Raw genomic sequence first — 19,758 nt, forward strand, 5'->3', positions numbered from 1 at the left:
AAAGTCAAGCTAATTGCAAGAGCTAGTGAAGAGAGAGTTCTTTAGCTGTACAAATGGCTACAAAAAGAAATAGGACTCTGTTACACTGTGAAGTTTGGATTAGGATGAAAGATCTTTGTACAGTCCCAAATGAAATTGTCTCGTGTAGCTGTCCTTAACTGGAGTGGTAAACATGGGTTCAAAGTCAAGATGACTAATGAGAAAAGAACTGGAAAGTAACACTGTACCTCATACCTCACTGCTAACAGCGATTTGATGTTAAGATTTGTTGCACTGCTGTTGGGGGCAATTAATTGAAGTTTATGCTGATTGAATAAACTGAGGATTCAGAAGTAAGTACTGCTGCAAAAATTAAGGAAAATGACATCTAGAAGTCTTAATTTAATGAAACCGTTTCACAGGAGGACAGCTCAGAGATGAGAAGGTTTAAGGCACACATGAAGGCTTTCCAGTGTATGTGGATTTTGGGAGGTGTTGAAGAAAATGAATACCTGTATCAAAAAAGTATGTTATTCTTAAGTATGTGGTTAAATAAGAAAAATAGTAAAGAAAAGGGGGGGGGGGTGAAGAACACATGTAAAAGTTTGTGTAAGGTGAAGATAAATTCTTGGTCTAGTTTTTAAAGTCTGGACATTGCTTTGTAAAAGGGAACCCAAGAAAGGGTTCCACAAGGGAGCTGATGTAGTTGGAGCCAGGAAAAAGCAGTTGCTCAGCAGGATTTTTAAAAATCAGTGAAAATTGTAGCGCTTTAGTTCTTCAGTATAGTGATCAAGGGATGTGGTATCTCAAACCATGTACTTATCAGTAGAATGTAAAAGAAAGATATTTATTAGGGGTTATCAAGGAAATGGTGTAAGATAAAGCAAGATTAGAGTCAGAGGTAAGTGAAGAACGGGTCAAAAAGATGCGAGTCACTGGGTGACAGGAAGAGTAGGTGGTCAGCTATGGCAGAAAATTACATTTTCCTGGATGCTGGTGGGAAGACCAACTGAAATAGGCTTTGTGGATAATGATTCAAGTTTTGGTCTGCCACTCAGTCTGTAAACATGTTTATGTATCCGGTTCTTACTCTGAAGTGCTGATATATCTTTGTATGTTGCTAATTTCTTTTGGCTTAACGATAATGAAATAAATGATGTCTTTTTGTTGACCTTTCCCTCCTTCCCTAGTGTGGTTGTTATCTCTGGTTTTGAACCATAAAACATCTGAATCAGTTGGTGAATTGAGGGCATGGGTCCGTCGGTTCTATTACTGGCAGTGTAGAGGGGGCTGTTTGACAGCATTGTTACACGTGGACATTTGATGGCAATTTCTGTGACTTGGAAATACTGTTTAGCTGTGGTTTACAAATGAAGAACACAGTTTGTGAGCTCTCTCATAGCCTATAGTTTCAGATAACATTGTCTAGATCCTGGCAGAACTGTTCTTTCCATTCCCTCTCCTTAATCTTGACCTGGTATTGTGGTATGTTTTTCTTTCCCATATCTGCTGCTCATCTGCTTAAGTCACTTTTCTCTTGCATTCACTTGTTTATTTTATTTCAATTTTTTTTTAAAAAACGGATGTGGAGGAATGTTTTTAAAATGCGTCAGTTGTTCCATGGTAATACAAATGAAAATTCTTAGTTTTTAGTTATGAGAAGAGAGTTTAAAATTTTGATGGCTTAGTAGATTGAGGTAATTGCTTGGAGAAGGCTACAAACATTTTCAGTAGGCTTCTATGTTGGCCTGTGTTCTCTGTAATGGATCGCTTTTCATATTTGAAGAGGGACAGAAAGTTAAAGCAGGTCTTTAAAAATCACTGCACAGTAAGAATTAAGTCAATTTACTTCTATAGTTTTCTTTTGAGGAATTCCTCCCCAGGTGCAGGACTTTGCATTTCTCGTTGCTGAACCTGATGAGAACTTCTTTATGCATGAATGTAGGAGTATTCTTGGATATAAATTGTTTGGGTCTGGGTTAAATATTAAAAAAGAGTAAGCCAGTATAGAGCTATAACTAGTGTCATCTAGCTGGCATTTTCAGTATACACAAATTATAGCTTTTTGTTATTTCAGTGTGGACTCTCTCTGAAAATATAAGCTTCGGTCTTTCAAACCAGCAGAACCAGCGTGAGTTTTTTTCACAATAATACTGAGAGGAGCTGGCTCCTTTTTAGTATGTTTATTTCCTAGCCCTAGGCAAAATTTTGCAAAAGATGAAATTCATTAGGACATTTGACTTTCAGGCTTACATTCATGTATTCAAGATTTCAGCTCCATTAAAAAGAAATTAGAACATAGTTCTGGCTTTACATGGAGAGTTCTTTTTGTTCTGGGTGAAATGTAGTTTATGAAACTTTCTGAAACTTTCTGACTACTTGCAGAGATGCGTAAGCCTGCGTTTATGACTTGGTCTCTACACAACCAGGGTTTTCAAGTTGATGAGGCTTAAGTTTTTAAGGACATAGTTATTATTATGAAAATCTAGGGGTGTGGGGGATACTATTTCTTGAAAAATAGTGCATTGGTTTCTATTTTGGTACAAATCTGTGCATAATCAAAAAGTCATTTTGGCGATCTACTCTGAGGTTATCTGTGTGGGCCAAAACTGTTAGGTAGTATCTACCGCCTGTATGCTTTTTTGTAAGAAAAAGAAATTGTTTCTTAAATTGCATGGTGTTGACTAGCAAATATGGAAATAGCAGCAAATTTCTGTAATGTTTTAAAGGGTCCTCCAATCCCAAAATACTCTGAAAAATTGCTTTTCTTCTGTGCTGTTGTAGGTTGAATGTAGGACAGTATTGTTAGCTGTTCAAATGTCATGGGTCAACACATGTTTCCTGGCACGCAACTGTTGAAAGGGGTTTTTTGCTTGTTTTTCGTTTCTTTTTTTTAACGTAACCCATACACACATTATCAAAGCTCATATGTTAATGTCTTCTAATGTTTGTCCAGTACTGCATAGTTATTTTCAAATTTTCACTTAATTTGTTTGGAGTTTACAGCAAATATTTTTTCATATTTTTCTTTGGTATGGTCTGTTTCATATTTTGGAGACTTAGGAATGTAGGAAACATTGATGCATCAGGAAATGCTGCATGCAGTAGGGTATTTCTGCTCATCTTGTATCATTACTCCTGAGACAAAATGATGAATACGCTAATGTTTTTATAGGCAGCTTTGCAGTCCTTGCTGCTCAGATGAGACCATCATGCCTGAGATGTTGACATCTTTGGCACTTATGACATAGTCATCATCTTGCTGACATAGATTGTGTCTTGTAGTAGCATTTTATAAACGTCTTCCTGATACATTGATTTTTAGTTTTACTATGAGTGTGTAGCTAAGCTGTATGTTGTTATTTCTCTGTTGAAATGTTACCTGATGTTTTCTGTTGTCTAAAGCAGTGGCTTCAAACTTTCATGGTCTCGTAGGTGTCAATGATGAACTACTGATGCGTTTTAGACCTTAGGTTTTGGTCGTCTTTCAAACTTGACCATAGCAGCAGTGATTTGCTTGGCTGTGGGTAACTTCAAACAGTTTCACAGTCTTTTAGAGATGGCTTTTGCTAATATATTAATATTTTATGTTAGATGAGGGGAAACATAAAAGAACCAAAAGTAGTTCAGTGTTTCACTGGAACACCGTATAATTTATTCTTAGTAGTTAAAAAAGCCCAAAAGTTTTCAGGTGATTTTTATGTTGCCTGTATCATGAAAGAATACGTAGTCATTCTTTTAAAAGAACACGCTGTCCTTTTGGATAGCTGTATTGCACAAGTGATGTCCAAGTCAAAAGTGTGTTGTTTTTTTTGTTTTACTTTTTATTTTTCCTGCAGATGGCTTCCTCTTGGGTATAATTTGGAATAAAATTCAGTACTGTTAAGTGTTTTGGCTCTTTATTTTATTCAAAGTATGTAAGACATTACAGATGCCTTGAAATATTTCTATTTCCTCTGTATGCTTATGGGACAGTAGAAGGGAACCCCCCACGGTTGACTAGTGTTTCTATTTTTATATATAGGAGTACCACTAACATTTGATTAATTTTGGAAAAGGAACATGTTAGTTAGTTAATGTTTTCAATGAGAATGTGATCTTTACAGTGTAATTTTCCATGTATTAATTCCTACTATTCAATAGCTTCTATTGTGTAATAATTATTTGATAACAGTTTAACAAATGTAAAATAATGATAATAATAACAACAACAATATGTTCTCTGCATCTCTCGTGCAGTTTACATGAAAAAAGATGTGGCTTCTGTTTCTGCTCCCGGTATTTGGTGAGGTGATCTATAATTGATGATGATCAGTGATGTACAGTTTGAAAGAACCATACGGGCAGTCCAGATGCCTTTGAATCTAAGAGACTGGAATTATTCCACCAGCAAAGAACTAAGAGAAGGCCTTTTCTGGGCATGCTGTCACTGCAGAGGACACTTGTATGCAGTTGCAATGTGCAAGTGTGCTCATATGGGATATTTTTTCTGCACTTGTTAGCTGTCGGGACAGAGAGGGAAACGTGTGTTTTCCAAACAGTAAAGTTAACAGCTTACATTTTTCAGTTCTCTTAACATTGCATTGTTTTTGTTAATTACCAATAACTGGCATTTTTAAGCAGTAAAATATTTTACAAGTATTGAGTCTGACCAATTATTCTGTATTAAATTATCAAGCCAAGATAGAATTATCTAATCCCTACCAACCCACTTGAAAAATATTTATTCCTTCATATCCAGTCCTACTCATTACTTTCCAAGAACAAAATTTTACGATATAAAATGATATAACATTTTGGGTATGTTGCTCATAAACAATAAATTTTACTTTCTTTTTTAAACATCAGTTTATTTTTTAAAACTTTTTTCCCCCTCTTTCTGGCTTCACAGAGAAGACCATATGTAATACATCAGTTTATGTAGTCTGACTAGAGCCTATTAATTAGCACCACTGATTTGTGATACAGTATCCAGCAATTCTAGTTACACCAGCTAGTTTCAATTCTGTCCAAATTGATAGTGTCCTTGAGATTAGGATGAGACCAGAGCATCTCATGAGCTTAAGGCAATTGATTGCATTGATGATACCAACATGCCATATGCTACAAAAGAAAACAAACAAGGAAAAGAAATCCCAGGATCCCTCTCAGCTTGATTTGGTAGAAATTCCTTCTCAGCCCTTGGTTTGGCATACGACATTTAGTCAGATAAGCAAGACAGGCCGGCCAGACTTCTCTGCAGTACCTGCCAGCCCCATGAAGTGCTGGATCGCTGCCGCTGGCTCTCTTGCAAAAACTCGCATGTCCAATTAGGTATTCAGGTGGAAATTCTGTCTAAATCTCTATGCTTGAATGGCTGAAGCTCTGAAGTATGAGATCTGATTATAATCATATCATAATGTAGAGCTTCAAGTGTTATGAGCGTGTTCAGGCCCTGAAAAGGAAAGCACAAGAGGTTTCATATACAGATTTACAGGTCCTACGCTGGTCTGTGCTGACACACATGGACTGAATAATTTCTTCCAAAAGCTGTTCAATTTTGCTTGAAGGACTCCAACTGAGGGGAGTTTAATGCTTACCCTGATAACCTGTTCCAGTTTTCCATCCTCTTCACTCACTAGAGAGTGACATCTTATTTTGAGGTTTGAATTTTTATGATGATGGCTTCTGGATCTTGTAATACACTGGATCTGGAACACTCAAGATGTCTTCCAAACATGGAAGAAATGGGAGAAATGCCAAAAGGGAGGAAAAGCAATTACCATGATTAGATAGGAACTTAGAAGTACTTTCTCAATGCCAAACCTCTCTGAAGTTTCATTTTGACAGATTTTGGAATCTCTTATTCTCTTCTTAGTTCAGCAACTGCTAAATTCTGCAAACCTACCTGGAGGAAATACAGGCTATTCATCAAAATAGCACATGAAAGCATCTACAGTGGCACAAAGCCTTTTCGTTTATACCGGAGCTCATTGTTGATCCCATTTTTCTGCACAGGAAACTGAAACTCATTGGAAAGCACCAAACTTTTCAGCTGTCTTTTCGTGCTACTTATTTTACTGTGTTCTTGGTGAGAGTGCTGACAGGAAATGCATTTCATATTTTTCTTAATTAATGCTGTGGAAATGTAAAAGGCAGTAGTAGCAGCCAACGTACAGACCTTCATTAATGGGTTACATTTGTATTGCAATCCAGTAAATTTTTTTATTTATTTCAGGGCCTAGCCTAGGCTTTGACTCACATGAAAAGATGTTTCTTTGTGAGATTTTAAGCCATATTTCATTTTCCTATGTTTATGTACTTTCGCTTCTGTTTCTTTGTGGAAACTCACGCCTGCAATAGGGGAAATTGATTGTGACTGTAAGTGGGAAATAGTAACACAAGGCATATAGGAACTATTGTTTAATTCCCAAAATGAACAGACCAGAAATATACCGCCCTTTCTGTAATTTTCTTTGCTGATTTTTAATTTGAGTTCCCTTAGCCTTTTGGTGCAGTGAACTGTTGTAGTTATCTGTGTCCCTTGCATCTCCAATCAATTTGAGGGCAACGGTGAGCAGGCAGCGCGAGGTGTAGTGCAGTGGCTGGCGGGAGCGGTTGCTGCAAGCGCACAGTCGGCGAGGTGGTGGATTGTAGGATTTGATCATGGACGCGCTCCCTTTTCAGGCCTTCTACTATTCACATGGCTAGAGGGGCTCATGCTGGGCTAGGTGACTGCCAACCATTTAAACTTCCCCAGGCTTTCCAAAACTCCCTTCCCCATGCCAGCCATCCCCTTCTCCTTTCCTGTGATTTCCCCTCACTTAGATGTAAGCATTGATGTTGGGAGGAACATGCTCTCTCTGGGGAAGACTGGCAGAAAGCTGCTTGGGGTGAGTGTTGTCCGTGTTCCGGATCTTGGAGGCACACTGAGTTAACAGTGTTCGGGTTTGAAAATAAAATTTTGAGTAGGACAGGTTAGGGTAGATTAATGTATTTTAATTTGATGTCTGGTGTCCAAAACGATTAAAAGAGGTAATGATAACTCACTGGGATAGATGGCACCACCATTTTGCTGGCATTATTTCTAGAGGATGGTTAGACCAGAAGACTTAGATCTGGTCCCAGGAAACATGTTTGTTTCAGTCCATGGAGGGGAAGTATCAGGCAAGGCGAGAGTCAGAAGTTAGCCAAATCCTGCGCAGGTTGAGTATCACCTACCCCAAACCATGGAGATTTTATGTAAAACATGGGGGCTTTGGAACAAACTCCCCGAGAGCCAGATCTAGAAGCATATATCCCTTCCCAGCTTTAGATTTGCTAGCTTGCAGCCTGCTGCTTGTATTGATCTGGTTTCCTGTCGTTTGTTCTGCTCCTCCTCCCAGGCACTTCTTGCAACTCAAAATGAGTTTGAGAGTTGCATTGTGAAGGGGTATATTTAAAAAAGAAATTTATTATCATTTTGTTTGCCCCGAGTGCATTTTATTCAGAGGTTTTAAGGTGTATATGTATATTCTCCTTTTTGTACTTTGTTCTATAAGCATGTTCTAGTCTAATTTCTGCTCTCTATTTTAAGAGTAAACGCTGACTTTTTAATACATTTGCGTATTTCAAGACTTCCTGTTCTGTATCTTGTCATATTGAGGCTGTTGGCGTCTCTCTTGAATCTCTCGGTCTATTTTGCTGCAGGAGTCACAGGTCTTTTAGTTTCTAGGCCTCTGTCAATTCAGATCAACGTTCTTTTTAGCGTACACTGCATTACCACACACTTACACACACCCCCGCACCCATGCGCTTTTTCTGAGCGTTGAGTCTTCGAACCCTTCTCTGGCAGGTATATTCTAAGGAGTTCTAAGATCATGAATGCAAAAATCTTAACACAAGACTGCTTGCACTTTTTTAAACAATTGCTAGAGAGCAACAGAATGTGTCTTCAAACATGGGAGCAAGGATGGATGTGGTGTTAACAGTGTGGTTTAATGTCTGATTGTGCAGGTGTAAGCTGTAAAAATAAGATAATGAGGACTTTGTGTATTACAGTAGTATTTTATATAACGTTGACCAGGTCCTCTGGAGGAATATTTAAGCATTAAAATGTCAAATCAAAATTTATGATCATATAAATAGCTTACTGTGTGCCAATTGTAATTGTTGAGTGATGTACATTAATTATCCTGCTGTACTTTTTTTTTTTGACATTCAACCAATGCAATAATGATACTTGTACATGCTGTATATCTATTGAAAGGTAGTTTATAGCATCATCTAGAAAATGAGTTGGGAAGTCATTAAAGACTTCAAAAAGTTTATGGCTGCTGTTGTAACACAATGCTACTACAGTCGGAAGAGAAAGAAAAAGTGTGCATTAGGCAAGGCTAATATTTCATGCTTGACTGATAAATTAAATATGTATAAAATGCTCATTTATATTTCTAAATGGAAACTGTTTATCTAGGCTTTTATACCTCAGATGACTGCCAGTCTCCTCAAGTGTATAGACAGTGGTCAGTAAAAATAGAAGAAAAAAAAAAACAAACCCAAACCACACAAAACAAATTAACCGTTGTCTTAGAAATTGTCACAATGCATTTTGAAACCACTCCTGAGCACTGGTTGTTGAATAGGTTGAGGGACAAAGATGCTTCTTTATCCATTTCGTGCTGAAAATTAAAGCACAAGCATTTAATGCAAAGAATTAATTTATTTGATAATTATATTCTTTTTCAGAGTTGCTTCAGGAATATTCTAAATATCAGATATTTTCCACCCATGCTGTCTTTTTTGTCTCATAACCAAACACAATTCGTTCACTATAGACCTGTATTCTTCCCATTGAAGTATAATTTACTAAAGTCATGCCTCACTTGAATTTATTGCTGCATTGAAATTGTCTTTTCTGCTTTCATGTTGAATATTTAGTATCCAGACTTATCGTTATTCTTTTGACCGAGAGTGTCACTGACAGCAATTATTGCTGACTAACAAGCATTTCTTAGTAAAATAAATTTTGAAGGCAGGCTATGTGTTCCTGAATTTCAGTTGCCAAGTCCCAAGAGTTTCAATTTATGACTTTTTAACTTTTTGATGAGGTTTAAAATGTATGTTTAAAAAAAAATAATCTCTGGCTTAAAATATCTGCTTCAGACACCTAACATATTTGTATTTGGTTTGACATATTGATGTGTGTCTGAGAATTTCTGGTTACTGTCCACAGCTGTCTCACTGGTTTTGCCTGAGGTAGCCCAGAGCATGGTGGGTGTGTTGGGTTTTGTTGAGGGTGGTGGTAAAAAAAGATTCTGGGTCCAAGGGTCTCAGAATAACTGCCATAAGATCATCTTGATGGGCACTTGGCTGAAAACAAGAGGAGGGAGCGTGGTTTAAATAAATGAATAAAAAAATCCAAACTATTAATTATTTGCACAAGCACACTACATTCACTTTCTTACTAGCACAATTAGAACAGAAATCTCGGAAGTTCATTTTGGGAAGAAAACCCCATTCAGAATGCCATAATTAATCCTGTGCTATTTCTGAAATAAAGGCATTAGCGTACAACAGTTATTTGTAAATCGCCGCATCTGTAGTCTAGGTTGCTTTTGTTCAGAAATAGTCACGAGATTATTTGACAGGTTGGGGTTTTTTTGTTTGTTTTTGTTGTTGCTGTTAATAAGCCACTGGGATGGAAATATTAAGTGTTCTGAAAGCAGAAAAAGAAACTTTTCCTGGTGGGTGTAGTTTTCTTTCTTAAAGCCAGTTCAAATATTTTTTCAGAAGACAAACTAGGAATACAGTCCTTCTAGAAATGCTTTTTACAAGTTCGGGTTTTCAGCATGGCAGTTTGTTGGGGAAAGGTGTTTAAAATCACACAAGTTATGAGGTTTTAAAAAAACAAAACAATGAACTTGGAACTGATTTTTTTTTTTTTTCATGTGCATGTGTAGATGTACATCCAGGCTTATATATTTACTAGTATGTGGGGGAGATTAACCTAGTTCTTGATGAATTTCAGTAAAAGACTTCTCCATTTCTATGGCTTTTGAGGATGAATTAGTTGATTTTAGTTGAGATGTACCCAAATATTTTAACTTTTCTTCTTTCGTTGGACTTCTGCTGCAGGGTCTCTGTGACAAGCTTGAACGTCTGATTATTGAGGATCACTTTCATCTGTAGCTCAAATTAGAGAATACCTTGTCTGTCACTTGTGCAGGATTAGTGCCATTGAGAGATCTTTCAGCAACTTTCAACCTTAGGAAGCCTAAGAATGTGGTTGAGGATCTTTCCTCTGAGAGGAAGCGTTTCTTAGTGTCATTTTTGACATGGTTTTTACATTTGACTGGGGAGCTGACTACTGAGGAGGAAATGTCCAGAGTGCGTGGGGAGTGTCTGTCCCAGGCAAGGAGGGGAAAGGTGATTCAGCTGTAACTCTTCTTGGACAGTAATGTCACCTGTAGTCAGAAACAACCCTCCTCCTGCTTCTAATGTGATTCCCCAAAGTATTTCAACAAATTGCAGGTGTGGGAGGCTAAGGGGCAGGTAGTATCCACTAATGCCAGCATGTGCAGGCACCTAAGTGTGGTTTTTTGATTTGCTAAGGGGAGAAAGCAGCTCCTTGATGTCAAATGAACACTGCATATTTGCGTTCCTTTTGTCTTTCCTCTGTGTCTGGTGTCATAGGTTAGAAACTCTGAAATTACTGAAATATATTAATGTTGGCTTCTTAACTTCTTCTCTGGCTTCAGCACCCCGCCAGCCTCTGACTGGAGTGGGTGGGAGAGGTGGGCAGCTGGTTTGCACCCACCTTTGTGGGAGATCCTGGCAGCAGGTTCTGGCAGCTCAGGGGTGCCACAAGGTGACTGCGTAAAGGTTCATCTTGGGGAACTCTGTATTTCAGTGCATTCCAGGGTAGAAAAGGCCTTTATATTTATTTTATGATTAAAAGCTATTTTTTTCTTTATGAGCAAGTTTAATTGTTTACGGTTGATCATCAGAATATTCTACAACACTTGAAATGGGCTTTTACCTGGAAATCATTTGGAATATACTTTTAAGTGCAGTAGTTTTATTTTAGACTAGGCTAAGGATAAATATGCAGTTTCTTAGATACAAGATGTTGAAAGGCAGGAAGATGTTATAAAATTCAGTGTATATTTTGTATTCTGTTTACATTCAGAGATATCCCCAAAGCTCCAAGCATTTCCTCAGATTTACAGCTTCATAACATTGCTTTTTTATTATGCTAGTGATTGTAATTGTTTTGTTTTGTTTTAAGTAGAGGTATGCATCTGAAAAAGAAAATTCCCTGTGCCAAAATTCCATACATAAGTGAATGGTGAAATGGTGAAATACTCAGCAGCTGGTGCTAGGTCATGCAAGTCCAGATGGAACAAACTTCCTTCACATAATGTCCAGAACATGGTCCTTTATTTTCAGGGAGGTTTGTAGAAAAGATGATGTTGATAAATGTTAAAAACAAAGCACAGTTATTTGAAAAGTAAAAGAAAGCCTACAGAAGCAGACTTAATAAAATGAAAGTTTATGCCCAGTGATCCAAAGGAGAATCAAATGTTTGGTGAAAGAGTTAAACTAGAAAGGAAGGTGGATATCTGTGTCAGATGTTTTAAATTCTGAAGTCATTTTGGGATATTTTAATTCAAGTCTTGTCGATAGAGTTCAGATGTTTTCTATTTTATGTGCATCCAGATCGCTTTGGATTTTATTTAACAAGAAACAAGTGCACAAATTTTTATTTTTTAAGAAAATAGTGTGAGAATATATTTTAAATATAATTTTTTAATTATTTAAGTGTGGGGTTCTGTAATGGTGTATCACAGGCCTTGTCTTCTGTTCTTTAAACTCTTCAAAAAATGCTTTCAACAAATGACTTGCAAAGAATGTATCATGTCATAAACTTTCTGAACAAGCTTTTTCCCCTTTCCACTTTGGTAGTGCCATCAGAGGTAGTGGATTTCTGATGGAAAGCTGACCAGATCGTTGATATAGAAAACAATGTAAAGTGCAGAGAGAGCAGTCTTCCTGTCTGCAGCTACACAGACCCCACTAGAATATTGGTTCGAGTTTTTGTTACGGACTTGGTTGTGCTTGGGGTGCAAGCCCAGAGGTAAATGACGAAGTTCTCACATGCAATTCAGCAAATGAGTAATTTCTGATCAACAGATATGGAGGGCAAATAATATAGTTCTGCCATGGTCAGGATACAAACGACTAAAATTTTTCTCTAATGAAACTTGAACACTATGTAATAACTGTTCAGTATAATAATAGTATTTAATCTTCACTTCCACAGTATCCAGTAAGCCTTCTTCATACGTCCTAATTCCTCCAGTGCTTTAATAGAAATTGTGACTATTTTTACATTTTCTTCAATTTTTCAACAGACTTTAGAGTGGTCCGCAGGGAAGTTGTTGTGGCCTCAAGCCTGTCGGTGTTCAAGAAGTGTTTGGACAACGCTCTTAGATACATGGTTTAACTTTTCGGTTGCTCTGTGTGGAGTCAGGAGTTGGACTCAATCCTCATTGTTCCCTTCCAGTTCAGGATATTCTGTGATTCTAGACACCAAAGCTGTATACAGTATATCTAAGGTATATGCTGATTTATGCAAATGATTTATTTTAATAGAGAAGGACAAGGCAAGGAGTAGGAATACAGCTATGGCTCTGGGTGGGGAACAAGGAACAAATTTATGATTCAAGCAAAGATGACGTTTTCGGCTTATAAAAATTAGAAGAAACAAATGTCACTTTTAAACATTCATTAATCATGTCTAGACTTTAGAGAGAAGGCTTATAGTGACGACAGAAAATTTTTAAAGGTAACACTCAGCTACACTGTTTTAAAACACTATGTGTCATTTTAAAATCTGTCTGGTTTCTTCTTTAGTGTGAAAGCACTTGTGGGAATAATTAAGAAAAAGTTCTTTGCTTCAGTGGGCACCTGCCATTTCAAACAATGCTTGAAATGTCTTTTCAGCATCTTGAATGTAAGATCTCTTACATATTCTTCAGCGCAACTTCTGGATATTTGCACCAGATTTTAGAAGGCAATTAGTTGTAACGTGGTGTCGATTTGAAGCACTCGCTGCCATTAGAGGCTTATTTCTATAAAAAGTGAGTCGGACAATCTGATTCTTTCTAATTTTCAGTGTCTTTGATAGAAGCTATGTTCTGGTTCCAAGAATTCTGGCAAATAAGTGAAACAATATGGGAGTGTGTTCATTTTGAAACTTCTGGGGTTTTTTTCTTGTTTACTGAAGAAGCACGTGACCTTTGAATTATATTCACAGTGGTGCTTTTGTCTGTTTTGGTATAGCATCTGGTTTGGTAAGGAAACATTTTCCTGTTCTTAGTGGCCAGACTGTGCTGGTAATCATACTGGATAGTGCTTGTATTAATAATAATTTGCAAAGTTTTTCTCAATGTTATTTGCATTTCAAATATTACACTAATATTGATTACCTTATTTTAAGGAAATGAGAATCATTCATTGTTTAATTTCTTGGAAGAGCATGTTGTCTTTATCCTCAATCTCTATATTTATAAATTCCTTCCAGTTTATTTGAAAACACAGATTCTCTGGTAGCCAGTGGGTGTATTCTACTTCAGCTGTTTTCCTTAACAATCACTAATTCTTGTTTTCTGGTTAAATAGCTAAATCTAGAAAGCATATGTTATACACAAGACCATTTTGAAATCAGGACGAATTCTCACTGACATGAATAGGGTTTAGACATGCATAAAGATTGAGAGATTGCTATTGAGAGCAGCCTGCCCAGATCAACAGTCACTTCTGATAGTTAAAAATTTAGCTGTTGGTTTGCCCTTTGCATTTTCCAGTTTACAGGGGAGATGTTGGTATAAATTTTATGCAGTAGATCTGGTAATAATGGCTTATTACAATAAAAAGAATTATTTTAAGTACATTTTATTTTAAAATAAATACAAAAAGTATATTCAAAATGAACCTACCAATACCTCAGAGTTCAAAGTTGGTAGATTCTATGTATATTGTATGAAAACCAGCTCTGCGTAAGCGACACATCCCAAGCTCACATATTTGTCATTTGGGTGCAGAATATATTGTTTGTGGATTATTTGGATGTAACAGTTCTTCTGAGCCTTTAGTAGGGTGGTGTTTGGTGTGTGCAGAATGGTCATTTGTCCAGGAATTCCAGACACTCAGAAATCTGATCGATTACTACTTCCAGGTGTGAGATGGGAAATTACCAGTAAAGCTAAAGGGCAATGGCACCGGCAAGGATCTCCTGTCAGAACAGGTAGACTTGGCAGATCTGAAAGAGTTTTAAGATTGTAAACTCAAGCGTTCGGAGCTTAAGACGTGCCAGAACTAGGACTACATAAGCAACCTTAATTTGACCTACTTTGTAGGGATGATTCAGTTTTAACGGTATACCATGGAAAGGTTTTCTTTATTAACGGAATCTTACTGCATTCTTTGCGTTCTGGCTCATACTCAATGAACAAATAGCTATTCAGAGTTTTGGGGGTTTTATCTTATTTGAGCTACAGATTCCAGGCTTCATTTACTGCACGCCACCTAAACTCTGCAATGCATACCGAACTCTAATGATTTTTTTTTTTTGTCAAGCTTTTTAATGATGCTTTTGTTATAATGTCTGTATATATCAACCATATTACATTATCTTTATAGCAGTCCTACAAGATTAATAGTGGTATCTTCTTATTTTTAACTGACATGGGATGAAAAACAAAGGGAGATTAGGCCAGTATTATCAAAATCATGGACTAATACTGGATGCTTAGCTTGGAATGAGTAGGATGTCTTTTCTCAGGGTACTTTTTGATGTTCAGAACAGTTATTCTCAGATGCAGGAGGGGGTGCTTAGCACTTCTAAGGATACAGACTCAGAAGTGTTAAGCTGACTATCTAGAATATGAAGAATGTAACATGAGAAAACTTTGGTTTTGAAGATTTTCCCAGGATCATAAAATAAACTGTATATCAGAGGCAGAGTTTTAACTCCTGTTCACCTAAGACTACCCAGGTTTTATTGTAGAGGTTCTAAAGATGAATCTGTAGGAAATGTTTGTTTACAACTTATTCTTCATGCTCTTTCAGTTTTTAGCAGCTGCTCAGGGGAAAGAAGCAGTTGCTGGAAACATGAGTTTTTGACCTCTCTCTCTGGTTGCTTTGGTATCTGCATTGTTTAACAATTCTAGAATTTTTTTTTTTTTTATTCCTAATACATGCAGGGGCTATTACCTTCGCCCCGGGAAAATTCTAAGTTTATAATTTTGCTAATACTAATGTACTTGTGAATTTTTCATGTATGTGACTTCAGCCTTAAGTAAAAGAAACAGTGAATACAAAATTCCATAAAGGCCATCTCAAGAACCTTCAGCAAACTGATTTCTGAATTTCAGCACACTCCTCCGTTACTGGGAACAAGATATTAACCTGTGTTGTACTCTAGTCATTTAAAAAAGAAGGAAAAACGTACACTTTTCCCTCTGCTTTAGCGCTGTAATTCTCTTTTTGTTCCTGCTGCTTGTGCATCTCTGTTCTGAGGTCAGAATCGCTGTCTTCGGTTCTAGTGACTTGCACTGCCACGACCCTGGTCAGATTGAAGGAACGAATACTGAAAGGACGTAGGCTTATTTGATGTGTGTTTTAAGTATTACACATACTTAGTCTGCTCATTGCTGCAAGAGCTTGGAAACATGTAGTATTCTAAGTACATACAAAGTATTTGGAGAACTGCAGCCTCTTTGAGTCTGAGAAGCGAGTGATTTTCTTTGTCCCTGAGACTTAAGAAGTCACGAAACTTGAACATATTTTTCACAGGGGTGGCAAAGCTTATATCCCTGCTATGGTATGACCTCTTATAAAATTTCAAATTTTTACAATGAAGTTTATAGAGGTAATCAATAAATGGATGAAAACCATTGCTCTGTAGTCTTTTGTAGGAATAAGTATTGAATAACTTTGCAAGTAGGTGTAAGTGGAATGTCTATTTGGATTAGATAAATTAATGGAGAAATAAGTGGAGAAATGAAAAATGTAGAGACATTCCAAGACACAATGATTTTAGCTTCAAATTCTAACCTGTTATCCAAAGGAAACCTGGAAAACTTGTCAATTTATTCCTGTTATTGCCTGTTAAACCCTGCAAAGATGATCTTGAATACTGAATTCAAAGGAACACATCTTCAGTTTGTAGAGTTTATTATATCTCCCTTCATGTCTATAGAGTTAGATTTATATCAGTCTGACCAACTCCAAGACCTATTGGGTTTTTCCCATTTTCTCCAAATTTTGCAACCCTGCATATGTTCACTGTAAATGAAATGAGATTCTTGTTTTAGATAATGTTCTGTTATATTGTTTAAAAATATTTTTCATATTTCTTAAAACAATTGATATTACTGCTTAACTGTATGTCTGTTATATTTTTTTTTTTTTGTTTCATTAGTTTTGCCAGCCTGGAGGATGGCAGCTTTCGAAAGAGAGAAAACAGCCAACGTTCTTTGTGGTGGTTTTGACCGATATAGACTCAGAGAGGCACTACTGTTCCTGCTTAACTTTCTATGAAGCAGAGATTAACCTGCAGGTAAAAACTTTACAATAAGCAACAAAAATGCAGAGAAAGGTGTCTAGAAACAATAGATTAATGTTATAGAGGATGGCTTTAGAAAATATTTTGCTGTTCCTGGTGAGGATATATTTTTCTGTTCTATAGAAATGCATATATTTTTGTGCAAAGGTAAGCTCAATGTACTTGTTTGTGGTTTTTGGTTTTTATCTGCTTTGGAAAAAAAAAACACAACAACCAAAAACATTTTGTAGAATGTCTTTTTTTTCTCCACCACATATTTTTTACTAATGGGACAGCCAAAATGGTGTTCCTTTCATTTACTTCCATGTTTGACATAGCATGAATGATTCTCATCTTTGTTCTAGGAAAAAGGTTCATTAGCTTCTGCTCCCTCTGCTGGCCGACTCTGTCAGGCCAGCACAGGACAAATGTGTACAAGTACGCTGTAATCTATATACATATTTCTGTAAGTGCATTTATTGGCAAGATTTGCGTGGGTGTAAATAGCAAGATTTTAAAACTGGTAGAATAATTCTTCAGTTTTTAGATAGGTCAGATTTTGGGTGTCAGCTACTTGGCAGTGGTTATTTTTAAACATGTATTTAATTATTTTTGGGCAACCTCAGTCTTTCAAAAATAGACATTTTGTTTCCCATTTGATGTAAAGTACTTCACAGAATTTCTGCCGTGACATAATACTTGGAATCTGTAGAAGCTAGAACCTAGGGAAAACCTAATCCAATCTGTAATTGTGGACTGTCGTCGTTATGTTTTTAAATATTTTCTTTCCCACATGAAACTTAAAAAATAAGTAAAACCTTGGCATTAAGTATATTAAATTTAGTTAAGATTAAATAGATGGCTAAGTAATTTATTTGCTCTTTTAGTGAAGAACTGTAACGTTATTGATTATTTTAAGAAAATGCTTTTAATAATCCAAGTGTCCTCTGTTTAATACTGGAGTTGAAATGTTACCCTTTTTATAGAATAATTAAAAGATGTGGCATAGTAATAATAATACTGTGCTTTTTCTAGGCACAATGGGAAGCCTGAGAATAATAGCTGTTCTCATTTCATTAATGCTACAGTTGAGGTGGATATTTTTGTAGATTATTAAAAGGAGTTAAAAGCAGAAATGTAACCAAGAATTAGATGTATTTTAGTCTTAAATTTTAGTGTAGATCAACTGACATCTTCCTATTAAATATTTTGTCATTATTTTGTCTGTCGTCATTCCTTTATTTTATAAGTAAAGAGTGAAATATTCTATAGTAATTCTTTCGCAGCTGATAAAAATTTACAACAGCTGACTCTTCCTCCACTCTATGTATTTCATAACGTACACTAAATTTAGCAAACTTGTTATTTATCCTGTGGATTCTAGCAGCTGCTTTTGATTCACTATCCACATCTTTCAAGTAATGCTCATCACAAAACATCCAGTATTAACTAAAAGTTTCTTTTCTTATATTGCCTAAGTATTAATACAAAAAAAACCAAAATAATAATAAAAAAAAAAAGAGCGCAGCAAGATGTTGGTTCTCATAATGCCATTCCTGGCTGTGTTGTAAAGAATGCATATTTTTCAGATGAACTTGCTGTGGTGAAATCTATTCTATGACTGCATTGTTTATAGCCAAACTTCCTGTTTCTTTCTAAAACCCAAAGAGAATAATTGAACGTGCCCTGTTACATGGTCATTAGACAAGAATTCAGCACATGTACAATCTGTAATGAAACATAAGCTTATGAAGCATTGGGCTATAAAAGTAATACTGATTTAACTATTCAGATGGATGCCTCATTAAACAAACAGTCCATGAAACATAGTGTCCGGGACTTGAAATCTGGACAGTAGTTTTCACAGTTAAATACAGTTCAATTTTTTTTTTTTTCCTGAATGATATAACTCACTAAGACAAAAGTAAGATTAAATTTCATAAAAAGAAGGGTTACTTCTTTCCCAGTAGCCTTCACCAGGTAGACCTTGCTGGTACACAAGATTGGATGGAATTCAGCTAGAGCAGATTAGACGTTTGGCTTGGCAGAATCACCTTCACAAAAAATGAATTAACCACTCGGAAGTTTCTGTGGTTAATTAAACTGCAAAGTGAAAACAAACCCATTTCTCAGCTTGTAAATGCTAGAGGAGAACTGTCGAACTTTTTATGAGCCTCCTGCATAGTAGTAGAAGAACCTTTTTGACAAAATTAATCAAGGTGGGTCTGAGAAGGCTACTTCTGTCATTCCGGTTCCCTTCATTCCTGCTTCAGCTGTCTGTTACAGGGTAATTTGTAAATAAATGCTACCTGTAAAAGTAAGGAGATTGTACTCACATGGTATACCTAGGTGGTAACCATGATAACGTAGGGTGCAAGATTAATATAGCAACTGTAAAAGTTTTATAGTCTGCAGGAAAAAAGTATTCTCCCTGGTATCTCTGAAAGCCCTGGATTCAGTTTAATCTCTTGGCAGCTGCATGTCATAACAAGTTTTCCAGAGAAAAGCACAGGCTCTAGTAATCAGCTGATGGCCTATTTTCAACTTCCTACCCCTGGACAGAAAAGAAAATACTATTTTATTTGTCAACACCTATGTGTCATACTTTTCATTGTTGCAGTACTGTCATTCTGAACTGACGCAGAATTTGTCTGCATGGATGCTGCTCAGTTTGATTAGCGATCAGCTCTCATAAAGTTGTGATAGTATATCAAAAAGATTGATGTTACATTTAGTCTGATTAATACTCCATATCAGTTTGATTAGCGATCAGCTCTCATAAAGTTGTGATAGTATATCAAAAAGATTGATGTTACATTTAGTCTGATTAATACTCCATATCTGTACTCATGAGGAAGGTGAACGCATGATATTCCGTTAAATATGGGAATAGAACTCACTTGGCACTGTGAATGTAGGTGATACAGCTTTGCCACGTAATCTTTCATGAATTGTTCTGTTTTATGATGCTAGTCTCACTTAATTATCCCAGTAACATTTGTTAGAGCTATATAAGGATATGTTCCTCATCTGAGATTAAAATCAAGCATTTGAAAGTTTGATCTTAACAAGAGCGTAAAGTTTGGAACATGACTAGACTACTAGAGGCAGTCTGATGATGAATTAACAATGGTAAAGCTGGTGTCATTTAAAGACTTCCTCAGTATGTTTCAGAGCAAGTTCAATATGCAAGATTTTTCTCTCGCCTC

At 36.4% G+C, this 19,758-nt stretch overlaps 1 protein-coding gene across 4 annotated transcripts in view; it reads left to right on the plus strand.

The window, feature by feature from the left end:
* Positions 1 to 19,758, plus strand: part of SBF2 (SET binding factor 2) — a 323,859-nt gene that overhangs the window by 143,464 nt on the left and 160,637 nt on the right. For all 4 annotated transcript variants that reach the window (XM_087745080.1, XM_087745103.1, XM_087745088.1 and 1 more), the window contains one exon: positions 16,427 to 16,564. In XM_087745080.1, coding sequence (XP_087601206.1) covers positions 16,427 to 16,564 — 138 coding nt within the window. The remainder of the gene's footprint in view (positions 1 to 16,426; positions 16,565 to 19,758) is intronic.

Source organism: Nipponia nippon, unplaced genomic scaffold, assembly GCF_047370975.1.
Source record: "Nipponia nippon isolate SJK-2023a ecotype South Korea unplaced genomic scaffold, ASM4737097v1 scaffold_10, whole genome shotgun sequence".
Classification (NCBI taxonomy): Eukaryota; Metazoa; Chordata; class Aves; order Pelecaniformes; family Threskiornithidae; genus Nipponia; species Nipponia nippon.